Raw genomic sequence first — 16944 nt, forward strand, 5'->3', positions numbered from 1 at the left:
TGTTTTTCTGTTCTGGATCCATTCACAAACCACATAAAAGGTCCTTGAAGAGTTGATTCCCCTCTCAAAGGGCACAGTACAAGGAAAACACTGAGCTGATCCCCTGGATGACTGCACATGCTCCTGACTCTGACAGGTGTGGAATATTTTGTTCCCCTGCTCCTGATCCAGTGCTGACATGAAGCTGAGGGTGGGGTGGGCGCATGTGAAGGCTCCTTGGGGCAGCCCAGCTCTTGTTGAGGCACTGAGCTCTTCTCAGTGTGTCCAAGGTGAGCCATGAGCTCCCTGCAGGATTTGGTGATTTTTTTGGTATTTTTTAGCTTGTGAGAGGCTCTAGAAAATTCCCTGCCTGCCACTGAATTATTCCTCCTCTCTGCAGGGATGCAGCTGTGGAGGAATGGAGTTTTCCAGCAGCAGGGATGAGGGCACAGCCTGGGTGAGAGGTCCCTGCCAGGCTCCTCTCTGTCCCTGCTGGAGCTCCTGACTTCATCCTCCAGCTGAAAACCCAAATACCACATATTTGTTCTCAGAATGTGAATCCACAGCTAAGTCCAGACTTTACAGCATTTACAGAAAAGCTGCAATCTTCTTTTTGTTAATCTTCCCCTCCCCAAAAATCAATCTGATATGGATCTTCAGCATTATTTTCATTTAGATCTAAGCAATTAAAATGTCCTTATGAGTTACTGCAGTTAATTTAAATGATGTGCTTTGAGAGCTACAACCCCAAGCTCTGTAAAACACCTCCTATGCCTCCCATATAAATTGGAGCCTGATTTATGTGTGGGAGGCTAAGCCAGCAAAACTGCCCTGAGGGGAAGGTGTAGTTCATTGAAATAAAACTGAAATTAAATTATCTCAAATAAAATGCAATACAGCTGCATTCAGCAGGAAGTGAATGTATACATTTCATTAAATATTAAAGTTTAATTTGTGTGTGTGCATAATTTAGAGGTAGGCAGGTTTACAGGGTGGTATTTTAACTCCTTGTCATTTGGATAAGAGCAGCAGTGTCCTCTGTTGCCTGGCTGGTTACTGGGACACAGGGTTCCCACCTTTCTTTGGGTTTAAAAGCCCAGCACAGAGTTTATTGTTCAAAGCTGGGTGCCAGATGCTGTCACCAGTGATTAATGGGTCCTGGGAATCCTGTCAGCCCTGCCAGTGGCTCCAGGGGAGAGGGAACGGGTTGCAGGAAACAAAAGAAGTGAATAAAAAGAGCTTTGGAGATGAGCAGTGGCTGAGAGGAGCAGGTTCTGCTTTATCTCTGGGTGTGATCTGGGGCCAAGGAGCCCCTGGGAAAGTGAGCTCAGTTAAAAAGAAAGGAAAACAAAAAATCATAGAATGGTTTGAATTGGAAGAGCCCTTAAAGACCCTTCAGTTCCATCCTCTCTGCCATGTGCAGGGACATCTTCCATTAGACCAGGTTGAAAAAGCCGTCCAGAAACCCCACACTTGCTAGAAGACCCCAGACTTGCTAGAAGTGTTTTGAGGAGAAAAGAGGTTTTGTTGCCTCTGCCAGGGCTTGATTCAGTTCTGCTTGGCTGCCATGGAATATGGGGCAGACTGGGAGTTTGGGTGGGGAGCACAGAGCAGTGCTGGGCTGAAGAGCCCCTTTACTGTGGGGACAGGGGTAGGTTTGGGCTGCCCTGGCATCTTGTGGGGTTTCTCTGGAGCTGATGGGAGAGGCTGCAGTGGCTGTAAGGGGGGAGCATTGCCTGCCATTGGTGGGTGCTGTGGGCAGTGACTCCAGGGGAAAGCAAAGTTGGGGATTTTACCTCTAAAGAAGTTCAGCTCCCTGCCAGTCACTGCTTGGTTCGATAGGATCCTTGATCGCTATATTGAGATTGATGCATTGAGATTCCCTGATCCACGCAGGGATTGGGGGGCCCTATGTTTACTGTATGTGAAGTTCTTACAAGGTTATTTCCACTCTAAGCAGATATTTGTTGATGTCTTTCCAGAAATCTACAGGGATCCATGTACCAAATAGCCTTATAATACATACTTGGTAAGAACATAAATATTTATATTTCATACAGCATTAGGAAGATATTAATGAGGATTGGATGCAGTTTTCAGTGCCAAAATGAGAAAAAGCTGGGTTTTTTTTGCATACCTTTAAAATTTGGTCTGATCCTGGCATCATATCCTGAAGTTCTCCCCATCAGCTTGTCCAAGAAGTCAGAAGGAGACATGGGTTTGGGGGCAGATCGAGCTGCTGCTTCAGCTTCCTTGGAGGCTGCCAGGCTGTGCAAGTAGAAATAAAGAGGAGGTTTCAGTGTGTATCCCATGCTGGGGAGGGCTTGGGGTCCAGAAACAGAGCAGTCAGCATCTTATTCCTGCTGAGGCAGGATGGGTACCCATGTGAATTCCTAATGAGGCTGGTCTCAGCTAATTTGTTTGCCCAGCCCAAACATCTCCAAATACAGAATCCCAGCTGCCACCAAAGTAGAAGAGAGATGATGAGCAGTGAAAATCCTTTTGTGAGTTTAGGTATAGCTCCTTGGTGTGCCACTAAATTACAAATGTGAACTCTGGCGCTGAGCTCCACAGGTAAAATACACTCAGAGATTAGCCTTGGGCAGCAATTACTGCTTAATTACTGGGCAAATAGCAAGGAGCATATGCAGTACTCTGACAGTATGATTTTCCAAAAGGCAAGTAGGATCAGAGAAATGTGGAGTTTGAGCTTTAAATGAGCATCACATGATTGCAGAGCCTGTGGGGCTGGAGGGGAGAGGGGTGGTTCTGCTGATCAGCCCAGCCTTTGCTGCTGGTACCTGCAATGCAGGGTCTGAGTTCAACACAGAACTGGAGTGTCTGGAGTGTGATTCTGAAGTTTTGCTCATGTTGGGTTGAAGATGAAAGGAAATGGAATCTTTCTGGGACCTGTGTGGGCTCTGGGGCAGGAAGTGAAATCACGAATTTCTCTGTAGAAGACAAAACCAATGGCTGGCAATGTGCCTTCTGACTCCATAGGAGTCTGCAAGGTCTGCAGGGTGATGATCTGTGCTTAGGAAATCTGTTGTTGCCATCTACAGAGGAGCAACTCTTGGTATTAGGTGCTCATTCTCAGCTTTGCAGGAAGGTTTGACTTCCTAGACAGGAGCAGACACCATTCAGTACCCTCCCTCTGGATTTATGGTTTCTATTTGAACAGCAGCCTCTTCCCAGGCTGCAAGTGTTCAGTAAAACTCCCTAGATGATCCAAAAACTCCCACAAATCACCTATGCAAGGTGGTTAGGATGAGCCTGTGGGTTCAGGTGCCTGGTGCATTGCATTGCAGCACTCAGACCTGCAGGAGTAGTGCTAAGTACTGACACAAGATCTTTTGGGAAGGATTTGGGACTGTAACTATGCATGGTATTAATGTGATCCTTCCCTAAAAGATGGGCTCTTCCAATGCAAGTTTGAACTGAAACCCAAAGACACATGTTATCTTGATAAAACCTTGGTAAGAGCATTTTGAACCATTTGATTCCTCAGAATTTAAAAAAAAACAGATGGGATTCAACAGTGCTTGGCTGCTTAATTTCAAAATCAGGAATCTGGTAACTGCATTGCATTGACTTTCTCTTCTGGTGTCAGCAGCAATGGTTTGCCAAGCCTTGGTTTTCAGTCCTGCAAACTCACAACTGCAGCCTGGCTCCTTTTGCAAGTTGCCACAGAGTTCTCTGATTGCTGGATTTTTGACTGTTAAAAACAGTTTAATTTGCAGTGAAGAGGGGAGATTAATTCCAGTGAGAGCCTAAAACTGGGATTTTATTCTCTCCTTTCTGTACACTGAATCCACTCCCCCACTGGACCATTTCTGAACAGACTGCTGCACTTCTTTCTCTCTGACAAGGTGTGCATCTTGCTCTTGCTACAGCCATGCCTCCTTTCTTGTCTTGTCCCCATCTCTGCCCCAAGGAAATACTGCAAAGCAGAACCAATGTGTTTCAGGGGTAAATGGGGTTGTGGAATGGGTGATGGTTTTTAATTTAATTTGTTATTAGAAGGAAAGCAACAGGGTGCAATTGATTTGCAAACGCAGAAGAAAGCTGGGAGTGGGAGGACAATCAATACCGGCTTGACTGCTGCATCCCAATGGAGTGTCTGCATGGCAATGAGTCCAGAGAAAAGATTTCAATTAAGCAGCAAATGACTTGGTAACCAAAGACTTCTGCCACTTCAGCAAGATGCCAGACAGCGCAATACACTGATTTCTTCTCATTAACTGTAGACTGGATGAAGTATATGGAAATGGAAAATGTGTGTGGGAGGGGAGAGGCAATACAAACCTAATAAGCATCTAATAATCTTTAAGTGGAAAAAGATAATTAGAAATTGCAATTCCCCTGGCATTTGTTTTAAAAAATGAGGTAGAAAAAACAAAAGAAGTCCGTGCTCATCTTTCCCCTAAATTCAGCGTGAAAGCCTCTACTCAATATATTCACCCCACTTCCAATGAGTGAATCTGTATTTCTTGGGTGCCATTTTCTGATCCTTTCTGCATCAAAGCTGCAAATAAATTAATTTCATGGGCTCACTTCCTGCATGGAAATAAATTTTTGGATAACTGAAGCTCAGAAAGCTCTGGGAGAGGACTACCCTCTCACAGCCCCACTGCTTCCTGCAGTTTCCTGCCCATCCCTGTGACCAGTCCCTGGGAGCACCCCTGGGGATGTGCTGAAACTCTCACACAAGGCTTCTGTGGCTTGATGCATGGTTTAAAATCTGTCTGGCTGTGTGTGGCTTTACCTGGGAATGGCGAGTTCTGAGTTCCCCCCAGTTTGTTTGGTTGCTAGATGCTTTCCTAAAACTAGACACCCCCTGGATTTACAAGAAAGCAGTGCATAGGGAGCAGCCTTTCTAGAAGCAGGCAGATAAATCTACTCTCTATCTTAGAAATAATGGCAGAAAACACCACTGGGAGCTGCAGAGAGGCTGACCCACCCCAGGTGGATGGATTCTGTCTAACAGAGCCCCAAAATCTTCACTCTGCTTGTGACAGCTGAGCTTTGCAATGGCAGCTTTGCTCAGACAGCACCCAAAAATTCTGCCAGCTTCCTCTCTCTTCCAGGTCTGTCTGGACTAGTGCTTTATGTGCTGCCTTGGGAGCTTTCTGGGATTTCCTCCATCCCTCAGTCCTTCCAGAACACCCTTGAAAGTCCCACAGGACTGTTCATCTCCTGGCTCACAGAGACAAGGAGAGGGGAATTGCAGAGTGATTCCAAAATTATTGGCACTGGAAGAGAATTGGAAATTTAGTGGGGGCTGTTGTGTTGCTCAGAGAGAAGACTTATTCTGTGAATAAACAAAGGGAGGCAAAGGCTGTAACAAACCCACTGAGGATGGAGTTTGCAGTGGTGTAAGAGTTGTCTGAGCCGAGCATTTTAATAGCAGTCAGACAGAGGCTTATCTTATTTATGCTGCTGTAATCCCTAGTGGATCTGGCTGAGAAAGTGCCATCAGGCAATCATCACAGCAGCTACAATGGGAAGGATCTCTTCAAAGGGTCGATGAACTAGCATAATCTTGTGTGATATTAATGCTGGTGTGTAAGCAGATACCGGCAGGCCCCCGGGAGGTCCAGCCACGAGCAGGATGTGAGAGTGGTGGCGATGAGCAGCCCAGGATTGCATCCCTTAAAACAGAGCTTTGCAGGACACCTATTGCTGGTTTTTCCCAGCCTATTCAGGCACTGTTTACTCTGCCTGCATCTTTTTGTTTCGGCTAAACAGATGATATATTTTTATAAACAATTATTTGGTTTAGACAGTGGCTCTTCTGCAGTCTGGATGTGTCTGTTCACTTGATTCCTGGCTCTCCAGTTGGCTGTTTCATTCTCTTCCTCCTCCCATTTGTGTGATCCTTGAGCACTATTTTTGTACTTTTTTTTTTGGCTGTGGCCATAGTTGTCCATCTAATTAAGTCCAACATCACAAAATGCCCTGTTCTGGCTGAATGCTGATACTAAGAAATACATTTTTCTTTTTTTTTTCTTTTCAAAGAAGAGTGATGAAGGAATTTAATTAGCACAGGGCCTCTATTCCCTTGTCAAAGAATTTAATTGTTAATCATTAATTCTGAGTGCAAAAAAATCATGTCTGGCAGCAGAAACAAACTGTTGCCAAACAAGTGTTTGCAAAGGAAATATCTCTCTGCAAAATGTGGAAGGCTCAGGTCTCTGTGAAGGTAAAGTGCTGCCACATCAGTGGCTCCAGAGAAGTGGGATCTCTGCAGGTTGGGGAGATATAGAAGATACGTCACCCCTACCTTGGTTCTGTGCTGCTCAGAGGTTTCTGAAGCGGTTGGTTTGGAGTCTTTATTATTTTTGAAGCACAGCAAGCCAGAAACCTTGGCAGGGATGTGTTGGGAATAGCGTTCGGGTGAGCTGCCTCACGTGTTTGTCCTTCAGATGTGATGTGTTCTTTAAGAAATATCCCAGAGGAGGGAAATATCCATCCGGTCTGAGGCAGGCTGAGGTGTGCAGAATAACTGCTTCCCCCATTACCTCCAAAGCCAGGCTGGGGCAGGGGGATGTGGGAGAATTCATCAGCTTTGTTTTATTGACTCCAGTGGGCTCTGAGAGGGGCAGATGCACATCAGAGAGCTGGGCACAGAAAGGCACTGTGCTGTCCATGATTAACAGTGCAGCCTCTTCTTCCTCCTCCTGACCCCTCTCCCCAGGCACAGAGCAGACCCTGGAGCTCAGCAGAGCCCAGCCTGGATTCAGAGGATGCTGGGGCTGCCTGTCTCTCTCTTCTCCTCTGCAGCAGGAAGGACAGATTGTCCTGAAAAGAAAGAGGGGCAGCCCTAAACTCTGCACCCAGACGTTTATTTCTGACTGCACACCAGCATGTTATCTAGAGGGGAATGCTGCCAGACCCCTGCTGGGAAGGCTTGGCAGAGACTGCAAGCAGACTTTTTATTTTAATGATTAGATTTACTATCAAAATTAATAGCACAATCAATATTGATATGCAATTCAATTAAATAGGATGAAACTCATTGCCTGCCTGTTTTTCTCCATCACCTTGTCTGAATTTCTGGCCTGCAGCATTAGAGGTGGAAAGGAGATGGAATAGTGGAGGGGTGTGGGAGAAGAGAGCCCCAATACTGAATTTTTGGCCTATCCTGGTGCTGAGTAGAAGGAGCTGAGAGTGTTACAGATGTGCTGGCTGCACAGTAGGGATCTCAATGCCCTGGTCGTGCCCAGCTGCTGGTGTGTTACAGCCCCTGGTGTGGGGTGTACTCAGGGGGGACTTTTAAAGTGAATTCTCACAGAATGGGAAGGGATTTGGACGTGGTTGTTTTCTTAATTCAGAGGAGTGTTCATGCAGGAGAGGCAGGGAGCAGGCCTGAGTACAGGAACAGGATAGGAGAGTGGACATGTACTGTGAGACTGGAGAAATATGGAAATTGAGAACCTGGGGAGACATTTCACTCTGAGAAAGAAACGGGCAATGAGCTATTATTTATCTCCATTAGTGGCAGAAGGATGGGGACAGGAAAGGAAGAGTAGGCTTGTTAAATGTTTCTGTCCTGGATGGCTGTGCTCTGCTGCTGAGAGCTCTTAAAACCAGTTCTAGCTCTTGCACCAGAAGTAACTGCATTGCAGTAGTCACAGGATGTAATCAGTTAAAGTTTTAACCCAAAGGATCCCAAAACACTCTCAAAGGTCCTTCACCCTGTTGTCACTGGTCCCTGTGGCTGTACCTGAGGAGAGGAGCTGGGAGGCACTTTTTCATGAACCTCAGGGAATTAACCCTCTGTGGTCATTCCCATCCAGGGAAAGCTGTAACAACTTCACTGGAGTGAGAAAAATCTCTTCAGACTGCAGCATTCTGGTGTCTGTGCTCCACTGCCATGTTCCTGCAGCCCATGGCTCCTATGCAATATGGCAAAACACTCTGTCCAGAACTATAAACCATCCCAATTACACTGATTAACTCTATGGAAAGACACCAGCACTTGGAACATTTGCTGACGCTGCCTGGACAGAGCAGTAAGAAAATAATAAATGACTAGACAATTGGCTGGGGGGAGGAGAAATCTGCATGTTGTATATGGTTGGGAATAGCACAGGGAGACCAATAAATTGTATGGGAATAATGCTCAGTTTTGTGCTGGGTCTGCTCCTCACAAGGATTGCTGTTGTGTGGTTACTCTCGCTTATCACATACTAAAAAGTGTTTGTTAAATTAATTTTTGAGCCACAGGCATTATCTCTAGTGACTTTCTCAACTCTTCCCTGTTCCAGAAGCATCTATAGCTCTTGGAGCCCATGCAGTGACTTTCTGGGGTTGTATGATCCTAAGCCTCTGAGACAGGTCTGAAAACAGTTCAAACAACAGAGAAACACAAGTCAAAGCTCAGGTTTTAAGCACTTGTGAGATAAATCCAGCAAACACCAGCATTGACTCTCACCTGTGCCTATACTGAGAGGCTTACAAAAAAACCCAAAGTTATAATTGCTTTTTGGTTTTTGTTGAAAAACAAAAGAGAAAACATCTTTGCAAAGACAAAAGCATGTGTCTGTAGCTTCACACACACACACTCCAATATTCCTTTTAAAGTCAGGAGGGCTAAGTCAGATTTTCAAAGTTGTGCATAAACAGCCCCTCCTGAAGGCAGTAAATAAAGGGGGAAAACGTCTTAACAAGATGAAACTTCATCATCTAGGTAACAATATTCTCTTTGCTGATGTGCTCCTGATTTGGTGTTTGGATGGAGAGCTGCAATGGGAACCTCAATTGACGTCAGAGGGTTTTAGATCACAGACCAGACAAGTGTCAGAGGATTCCGAGAAGTCGTGGGTGCTCTTCTATCTATAGCTCTGCAGTCACTCCCATCAGTTCAAATAGCTCCCTACAGCAGCTTTTTAAAAATTAGTTTTACTTTAAGGATTTATGCTGCTTGTTAAGGTGGGGTAAGGATATTGTAACTTTTTTTGCTAAATCAGAAGTGGTATGAATAGAATTCTTTTAAGGGATATGACATGTAGTTCAGAGTGCTGGTGGATTTTATCTTCTGAATCGAACTTTTTGCTGCAGATCCTTTGAAGAGGTCTCCTGAGCTAACCTGTGTAACCTACCTACAAAACTGGGGGTCCCGTGGTAAAACTGGGGCTCTCTGATGAAATCTGTGCTGTGTAAAATGAGTTGTGTGATGAGAGCACTCATGTTGATGTTTTCTGATGGAATTGATCATTGTAATTGCAACACAAATGCTCTGCTGGACTTGAGTGTTCTCTTTGTGCCATCTGTGATTCCTGGTGTAATTTATCAGTTTATTCATGAGTAATAATGAAGTGTAACTTCTGGAAGGAATGGCTAAGCCCTGGGTTCCCTACCCAGGAGGGATTTTCTCCTCCTCACTCTTTGTTTCGTCAGGGAACTGAAGAAACCAAACTCCATTTTTTTCAGCCCTGGTGCAGGAGAGCAAGTTGTGTTTGATGAGGCTGCTGCTTTGTCAGCCACACTGCTGGGAGATGATTTCAAAGTCCACAGCTCTGTGTCAGGGTGTGATGGATGGGGATGGAAGCTGGACAATACTTACAATTCCCAGGCCCATGGGGTGGCAGGAGAGGTGGGAGACACACATTTTGGGTTGTAAATGAGATCTTGGGAGAGCTGGTGCAGGAAAGAATTCTGTGTTGTGTGTGGGTGTGCCAGCAGCTATTACCCTGGTCAGCAGTGCTTCCAGAGGGTGAAGCACTGGGAGCAAACAGAGACAGGATTGTAAACATACCCCTCAGAAAGTCACTTTGTGAAGACAGGCTGTGGACAAAATTGTTATCAGGAGAGGTTCCCTCACCCAGCACGCCAGAGGTTCTCCACTCCTCACTGAGGTGATACCTGTGGTGAACATGTCCTGCTGTAATGGGGGACTGAACTCCCATAATGGGGGACTGAACCAACATTGCACAGTCACCAGCAGGGACGTTTGGAGCTAAGGCTTTTTTAAAGGGTGCTGATAACAGCTGGCCCTTGCAAGCTTTCAGGTTTTGTAACTCCCCCATAAAAGAGAGGAGGAGGGGGTCTCTGCTCAAGGCTTTATACAATGCATCTTTTTACGGGCATCAGCCGAAACAAAAGAATAAAACCAACAAAATTGGAAGAAAACAAGTAAAGGCGAGAAAATCATGATTTTGTTTGGATTTCCTGCAGGATTCCTGGCTCAGCCGCATTTTGCTGCTGAGCCCGACTGATCCAGCCCTGATCCCCCTTGTGCTGCCGTTTAATTGATTTGTGTTCGCTCCGGCCCTGCCGGGGCTGGGCGCGGGATTTGCATTCTGGGCGAGTGGTCGCAGGCAGGGCTGGGGAGCTGCTGGCAGCAGCTCTGCTCTGAAGGCAGCCGGGGATGATTGATGGCACTGCAAGCCCTGCTGTTCCAGCCATGCAACACTCCCGGGCTGGCAGCCCCCCGGTGCTCTGTTCCCTCTTCTCCCACCCACAGCGAGGCACCGATAAACACAGGAGGCTTCCTTGGCTGGCTGCTAAGGCATTTGGGTGTTTTGTCTTCTTTTATTTCTTTTATTTTGTTTTATTTCTATCAGGCTGTGAGCCTCAATGGAAGAATGAAGAGGGAGGAATCAAAAGGAAAGCAGGGGTGCTAAAGTATTTTCTTATATTTTGCCCTCCCTCTCAAAACCTAAATTTTGAGAGGCTTGGTAAATCAAGATTTCTGCTGCTCTTTTTGCTGGCACTTATACCCAGCAGAGATGTATTTACAGGATGCCAATGGTGCCCATGCACCAGGCAGATGTGGTGCAGTCCCCAAATCAGCAGCTCTCCGTGGTGCTCTGTATGGATGAACTAATTGTCTGCACAATGGGCAAAGCTCAGCTCCTGTGAACAATGGGTGCATCTGCCTCCATCTATTTCTGTTCACTGCAGGCCCCCTCTGGGCTTTGGCCTTGCTGAGGGGAGGACAAATATTGTATTTCTGGATTTTTTCAGTTTTTGTGCATTAGTCTCTTGAAGCATCAGAGGGATTTAAGAGCAGCTTGGAGGTGTGTATGGGATCGATAACACCAGATCAGCTGGACTGTATCAGCACTTTCCCCAGAGGGGAAGGGAACTGTGACATTTTGCACCAATCTTGGCTAAGAAATCCCAATGCAAACAACTTCCTTTGGAGGGAAATGGTTCCTGTTCTGTCTGCCTTTGTAAACACAAATGTAAATTGTTTGGATACTTTGGGGAAAGGGTGAGGGAAAAGAAATCGGCGAATTCTTTGTCTCTTTAAAGGGTAGTGACCTGTTGAATTAGCATTAGTTTATTATGCTGGTACAATGCAAAAGTTGCTCTTTCCTGGGCTATGCAAGTAGGTCTGGAAGGCAGCAGTCAATCTGGTGTTGAGTTTTCTAGGCATGGCTGCTGCTGATCCTTCCAGTGCCTTGCAGGAAGAATTCCTGCTTCTCTCACTCTTTCCGTTTTGCTTCACATATCCCAAGCTGATGTTGGATTTTTTTAATGGCATTTTCAGCTTTTGAAAACTTGTGATGAATGCTTTCTCTTGGAAGGTGTGAGGTGCACAGGTCTAACCATAGTTCATGAAAAACCAAATAATTTGTGCTCTTGCTGATAGATGAAGGTCAGTAGAAACATGCCAGGTAATGAGAGCAAAAGGGCAATTTACGGGAAATAGTGAAACCCTAATTTAATGTGCCACAACAGTGAGGGCTGATACAGGCAAATAAACCAGATGGAAGTCATAATTTGTAAACAGCCTATCTGTTGTCTTAACATCGATCACTTTGGGATCTCAGAAAAGCTCCAGGTTATAGAAAATAAGCAAGTGAGAATAGGTGATGTGATTTGACATAATTGAATGTTGTGAGTTAGTGTGATTTTTAAAGCATGATTTATTTCTATAAGACCCTTGTCTTTCATCAGTACCTAAATAGAAATTCTATTCATTAGGTGGTGTGACACCTTGTTTTGACACTGGAATTTGGAGAGTCCTTTTAAGCTGCATGCTGGGATGAAATGAGAACAGGCCTATCTGCTGCTTTCCTATTGCAGATGAACGATTGCTGCTCAGTGCTGGGATAATAAAGTAATTTAATTTTGGACATTGATTAACTTCTTAATTCAGACATTGAGATCCTCTTCTATCCAGGTCAGCTCATGAGGGTTTGGTGAGATGAATTTCTTCAGCCCACAAGGGATGTGTTTGCCCAGGACCAGGGGAGATGCCCTGTGCTGTTGCTTATGAGAACTTTCCTTTCTGGCGGGAATCACTTGGTCAGCAGCAGAGTGAACTTCCTGAGCCTTTTCCTGTGCTGTTAAATCTGGGACACTCAGAGTCAGAGGGCTGCTGACCTGCTTAATACCTAAGGATCTCCAACACCTCTAATGGGAGAAGGAGAATAAGAATTCCCGTGCCTAAATTGTTGTTTTTGGAGGAAGTCTCTGTAGTGCCTTTGCATGTAAGGGCAGGGTCTGACCATTTCCTTCAATCTCTTCTCAGAAGCAGCAGCTCTGAGAACAGTTATTTGAACAGTAAATCTGTGTTCTGCCAGTGGGACTTGCTGCAGTGTGGGGTAACGTTCAGAGCGAGCCAAGGTGGACAGCCAGGCTGCATTACCTAAAATCTGCACAGCACCACTGCCCCAGACACCAAGGGTATTTTATTAGCCCATTGAGAAACAGCAACATTCCTTGTAATGGTTTTGATAAACAAGTTGGTTATTTAGGGTTTTCCTGCTCTTTGTACCCAACCTAAGCTGGGGTGGGGAAAGAATGTTTTTTTTTTCACAGACATTTGTGGAGCCTGTCTTCTGCTCTGAACCATCCACAGAGCAGCTCTGGAGTTGTTTAAGGCAGCTGTCTGGCTAAGAAGAAGGTTAAGACTGGGCTGTCAGAAAATGTTTCATGTAGTTTACGTTGATTTGTCTTAAATGCAAGAGTCAGGATGGATGGATCAAAGTCCCTGCAGAAGGCAGGGTCCCAGACATTTTGTGCTTTTACTGCAATGACACAAAATTAATCTTTCTTTACAGAATGATTTACAAAGATTTCTAGAATTGTCTACATGGTCACATTTTCAAACCTTGGCTCTGTAACCTTTTTAGCAGGGTCTCTAATGGGGCTATTAAAGGTTGCAGACCAAAGCAGCTGAAGAGTATCCTTAGAACCATCTGGTCCAAGACTTGCTAAATCACTTTTATTTCATGGAGATGAGGGACTCTGCAGAGACACAACAGGTCATAAGGCACAACTTCTAGTGGATTTTATTAGAATGGAAAATATTCTGCGACTATTGACAACATCTGCTACATCATTTATCTTGTGGCTCTGGAAGTCTCAGGCTGGAGCTTCACTCTGTAATGTTACCTCTCCCTGCAGAGCTATAGCAGGAGCCTTAGAGATAGCCAATCATCCCCTTTACTTGCCAAGACTGTTTTAGAAGGTTTTTTTTTTTTCCCACAAAGTTGAGGCTTCATGTTCTCAGTGGCACCTTCTTATTGTTTATGAACTGGCAATGAAGAGCTCTGTTACTGACAGGAGGGAATAGAAACAGGCCAGGTGGAGCAATCCAATAGGGACTGAGGCTGGCAGCAACCTTTAGCCTGTGAGTCACTTGGAGCAGTTGCCTGGAATCACTCCTGCAAGCTGACAGATCGTTGTTCAGAAGGGGCCAACCCTGATCTTGTGTCACAAAGGTCGTGCTGCTGATTCCTGATATTAAGACCAAAATCAGGCCCAGAGGTTTTCAAAGCCTCACAGTGTCCATTTGGGTAAGGGGTCAGTTCTAGGGCATCTTTTCTTATTTGACAAGGTGCATTCCTACCTCCAGCTTGTGCAGTGGTGTTTCTGGACCATTACAGCTATGAAAATTCAATGGTACCACAGAAAGTCCAGGATAAGGGAGCATTTTGTTCTGCATGAAGGAATTCACAGCTGAACACTCAGGGTGTGTAGTTAGACTTTGGGAGAATGATTGATTGTAAATGTCTCCACAGATATAAGCAGGACATCTGGAAATCCCTGCGTCCAATTTTGCCCCAAATTGTCCAATCTATTTTAAAGAACTAGCACTTTGCTTTATCTAGATAGCTGTAAGGAAAGCTTGGCCAAACAAGCTGTTTTCGTATCCCAGCCCAGTTCCCATCCCTGCCCAGGTTCCCAGTAAAAGCCTGAGTCACAGCTATGTGACTGCAGTCTGAGGAGGCAGGTAGCAGGATGGGAAGTGATCTTCCATAAAGAAAGACATGTCAGAATAAGGCACATATCACAAATTCCTTCTAAAACACCCCAACTGGAACAGAAACAAATATTATATTGGCAGTACCATAATGTTTGCATTCACACACCAGCTGTTACTCTTTCCCATGGGGTCTTGTTTTTTAAATGGCTGGTGGAGGATATTTCTGTTAAGCAACAAATCTAGCCTTATTTCTATATTGGCTTGTTTTTCCTATATTGGGTGTATATAATTTTCCTTGGAATGTTAGATTTTCTTTTTCTTTTCTTATTTTTTTCATATATATATTTGTGTGGTATATATGCTAACATAGAATGCATTCTCTTTGACAGGCTGACAATAAAGCGTGGTGTACTCTGTAATTTAAATTTATGCATACTTCTCTTATGGATTATTGGATTATCAGCTTTGAGTTTGTTAAACATCATGTATGACTGAGTTTGAGTAGGAGTAATTGGCACACATAATTTATGAATGACTGTTAATTAATAAACTTCTCTTACTGAAACTGAAATAGCAAAGCTATTCCTGGACTAGAAAGGCTGGTAGATTTTTGGCCTGTAATAAATTGAATGCATAACAGGGTGGGAGAGAAAAAAAGAAAAACAGTGTGTAGAGTCAGTTCTGGGCAAGAATTACTGATTGATTTTTTGTTTTGTTGTTGTTTTTTTAAATGTATTTAAAACATTATTGCAGTATGTAAACCAATTTGATTTCATCCTTTCCCTGTAATTGTGTTAAAGCATTTTTGAATATTTTTAAATGTTGATTTTGAGGAAATTGAAATTCCAGAAATAACTTTTGGATGCAATATGATGTAATACCACATATGTCTGTGTATAACCTATAACATTATGAACCTTTGCATTAGAATCTGAAGTGACTGGTTTACCAGGGGTTTGGATTGCCCATGACTGTGATGGATGTCCTGGGGACCTGTCAGTGCTCACATGTGTGATGTGATGGAGCACAAGTGTGAGCAGGATCTGCAGGACGAGTGTGCATCAGTTTCACTGTTCTGGCATTTCTGTACCAGGGACGTAGCAAATGCAAGCCTGGAAATACTATTTTTTTTTTCAATTATGTGATTTTCCTTTTGCTTTCTGGTGTTTGTGTTGTTTAGTCTTGTTTGTTTTGTTTGTTTTTTAACCCACTCTTCCCCACTGTTGAACTAAGAGTTTATTGCACATCCATTTGCTCCCTGTCAGCCCATCCCACTGTGTCCTGCAGGGCTGCAATACGCTTGTGACTGAGATGAGAAAGGATGGCTCTGAAGTGTTGGTTGTTGGGCACTGCTTCTCAGAGATTGGTGATTTTAGTTATTTCTAGAACTCTTGTTTTACCTAACATAAACAATTACTGCTTTGAGTTCATGAGACAATCTTGCTGTCTCTGAATTTCTGTGGAATTACAGGAACAAGTGGGGATGTTCCATTTTTTTATATCTAGAAAGACTTTTATGTTCAAAAGGAAATAGAATGTTAGCTCAAAGTCTGGCCAGTACTGGTCTGCTGCTGTGATTCATAAAATAATGAGTATTATGCCAGTGATTTTAAGCATGTAATGCCTATGTTTTCACATTAAACTACGAGATGAGACTTTGGCAAAACACAGAAGTGAGAGCCATGCAACTGAATGGAAGGCTGAGACTGATGAGCAAGTTCAGATCATGAAACAGGGTTTGTTTTTTCTCCAATTGCCTATATCTGGTGTCTCTCACTTGCTACAGCAGGCTGCATTTTTCATTGAAATATAGAAGCTTCTGCTGTCCAATCCTTTTTCTATTTAATAAAAGCACTGCAAGGATAGATGGACAAGAAGCAATTCTTTAAGACTAAAGCTGTTCCTTCTATCTTAGCCTTAATGAGAAACTGAACACATCTAAACCAGAGTCAAAATACAGCTGGGGGATAATAGGCATAATTGGAAAAAGCTCCCCCCAACCCCCTTTGCTTTTCATTTAGATTCTGCAAAGAAAGAATATTCAAAACAGCATGAAAGAGAAAAAAATAAGTTGGGAAGGAAGGAGATTATTCTTTGCTTTCGGTGATTTTAAACACCGCCAGCTAAGAACAGAGGGTGAGCCCTCAGAGGCAGGCAGTGGAAGCATCCCACGGAACTCACCTGCAATCTGAGCATGGGGAGGGGGCAAGGTGGGAATATTTACCCGGGCAAATTCAAGTGCAGCATTGCCAGCCGCCACTAGCTGTCACTTTGCAAGCAGCCGGGCTCGGTGTTTTCAGCACTGCGGTTAGCGAGATTGCGGTGCTAATTAAACGGAGTAACTCCGCGAGCCGCCGAATGTCCCGAGCCCGGGGCTGGGTGACAGCGAGTCCGGGGGCACCGAGGGGAGGCAAAGGGAAGCTGGGGGCAGGGGCCGTGCCCAGGGGCTGTGCCCCGAGCTGGGCTGAGTGCCGTGCCCAGCCGCGCTCCTCGCGTAAAGCCGAGCCTTACCTGAAGAAAACGATCGTCTCCCACACGTAGACTCCGAGCGCGTTGACGTTGCACATTTTTCCAGCTCTCGCTGTCGTGTTGTTGTCTTTTTTTTTTTTTTTTTTTTTTGTACTCCGTGAGGGGTGGGCCGGTGGGGTTGGCCAATAAAGTAACCGGGCACTTGGGGAGAAGCGGTGGGGAGAGCGGCAGAGCCCCGGCACGGCCGCGCTCAGCACCGCGGACAGCGGCGGGCGGGCTCAGCACCGCGGACAGCGGCGGGCGGGCTCAGCACCGCGGACAGCGCCCGG

At 44.9% G+C, this 16944-nt stretch overlaps 1 protein-coding gene across 2 annotated transcripts in view; it reads right to left on the reverse strand.

Moving 5' to 3' along the window:
- GLRA1 (glycine receptor alpha 1) overlaps positions 1-16713 on the reverse strand; it is a 35126-nt gene extending 18413 nt beyond the window's left edge. Inside the window, exons 1-2 of one of the 2 annotated variants that reach the window (XM_030957389.1) lie at positions 16658-16713; positions 2117-2247 (exon numbers count right to left, since the gene is read on the reverse strand). In XM_030957389.1, the coding sequence (XP_030813249.1) occupies positions 2117-2247; positions 16658-16713 (187 nt within the window). Of the gene's footprint in view, positions 1-2116; positions 2248-16657 lie in introns of those variants that run through there. The other variant, XM_030957390.1, reaches the window with a different exon arrangement.
- Positions 16714-16944: the final 231 nt, after the last annotated feature.

Source organism: Camarhynchus parvulus, chromosome 13, assembly GCF_901933205.1.
Source record: "Camarhynchus parvulus chromosome 13, STF_HiC, whole genome shotgun sequence".
In the NCBI taxonomy this organism is placed as follows: domain Eukaryota; kingdom Metazoa; phylum Chordata; class Aves; order Passeriformes; family Thraupidae; genus Camarhynchus; species Camarhynchus parvulus.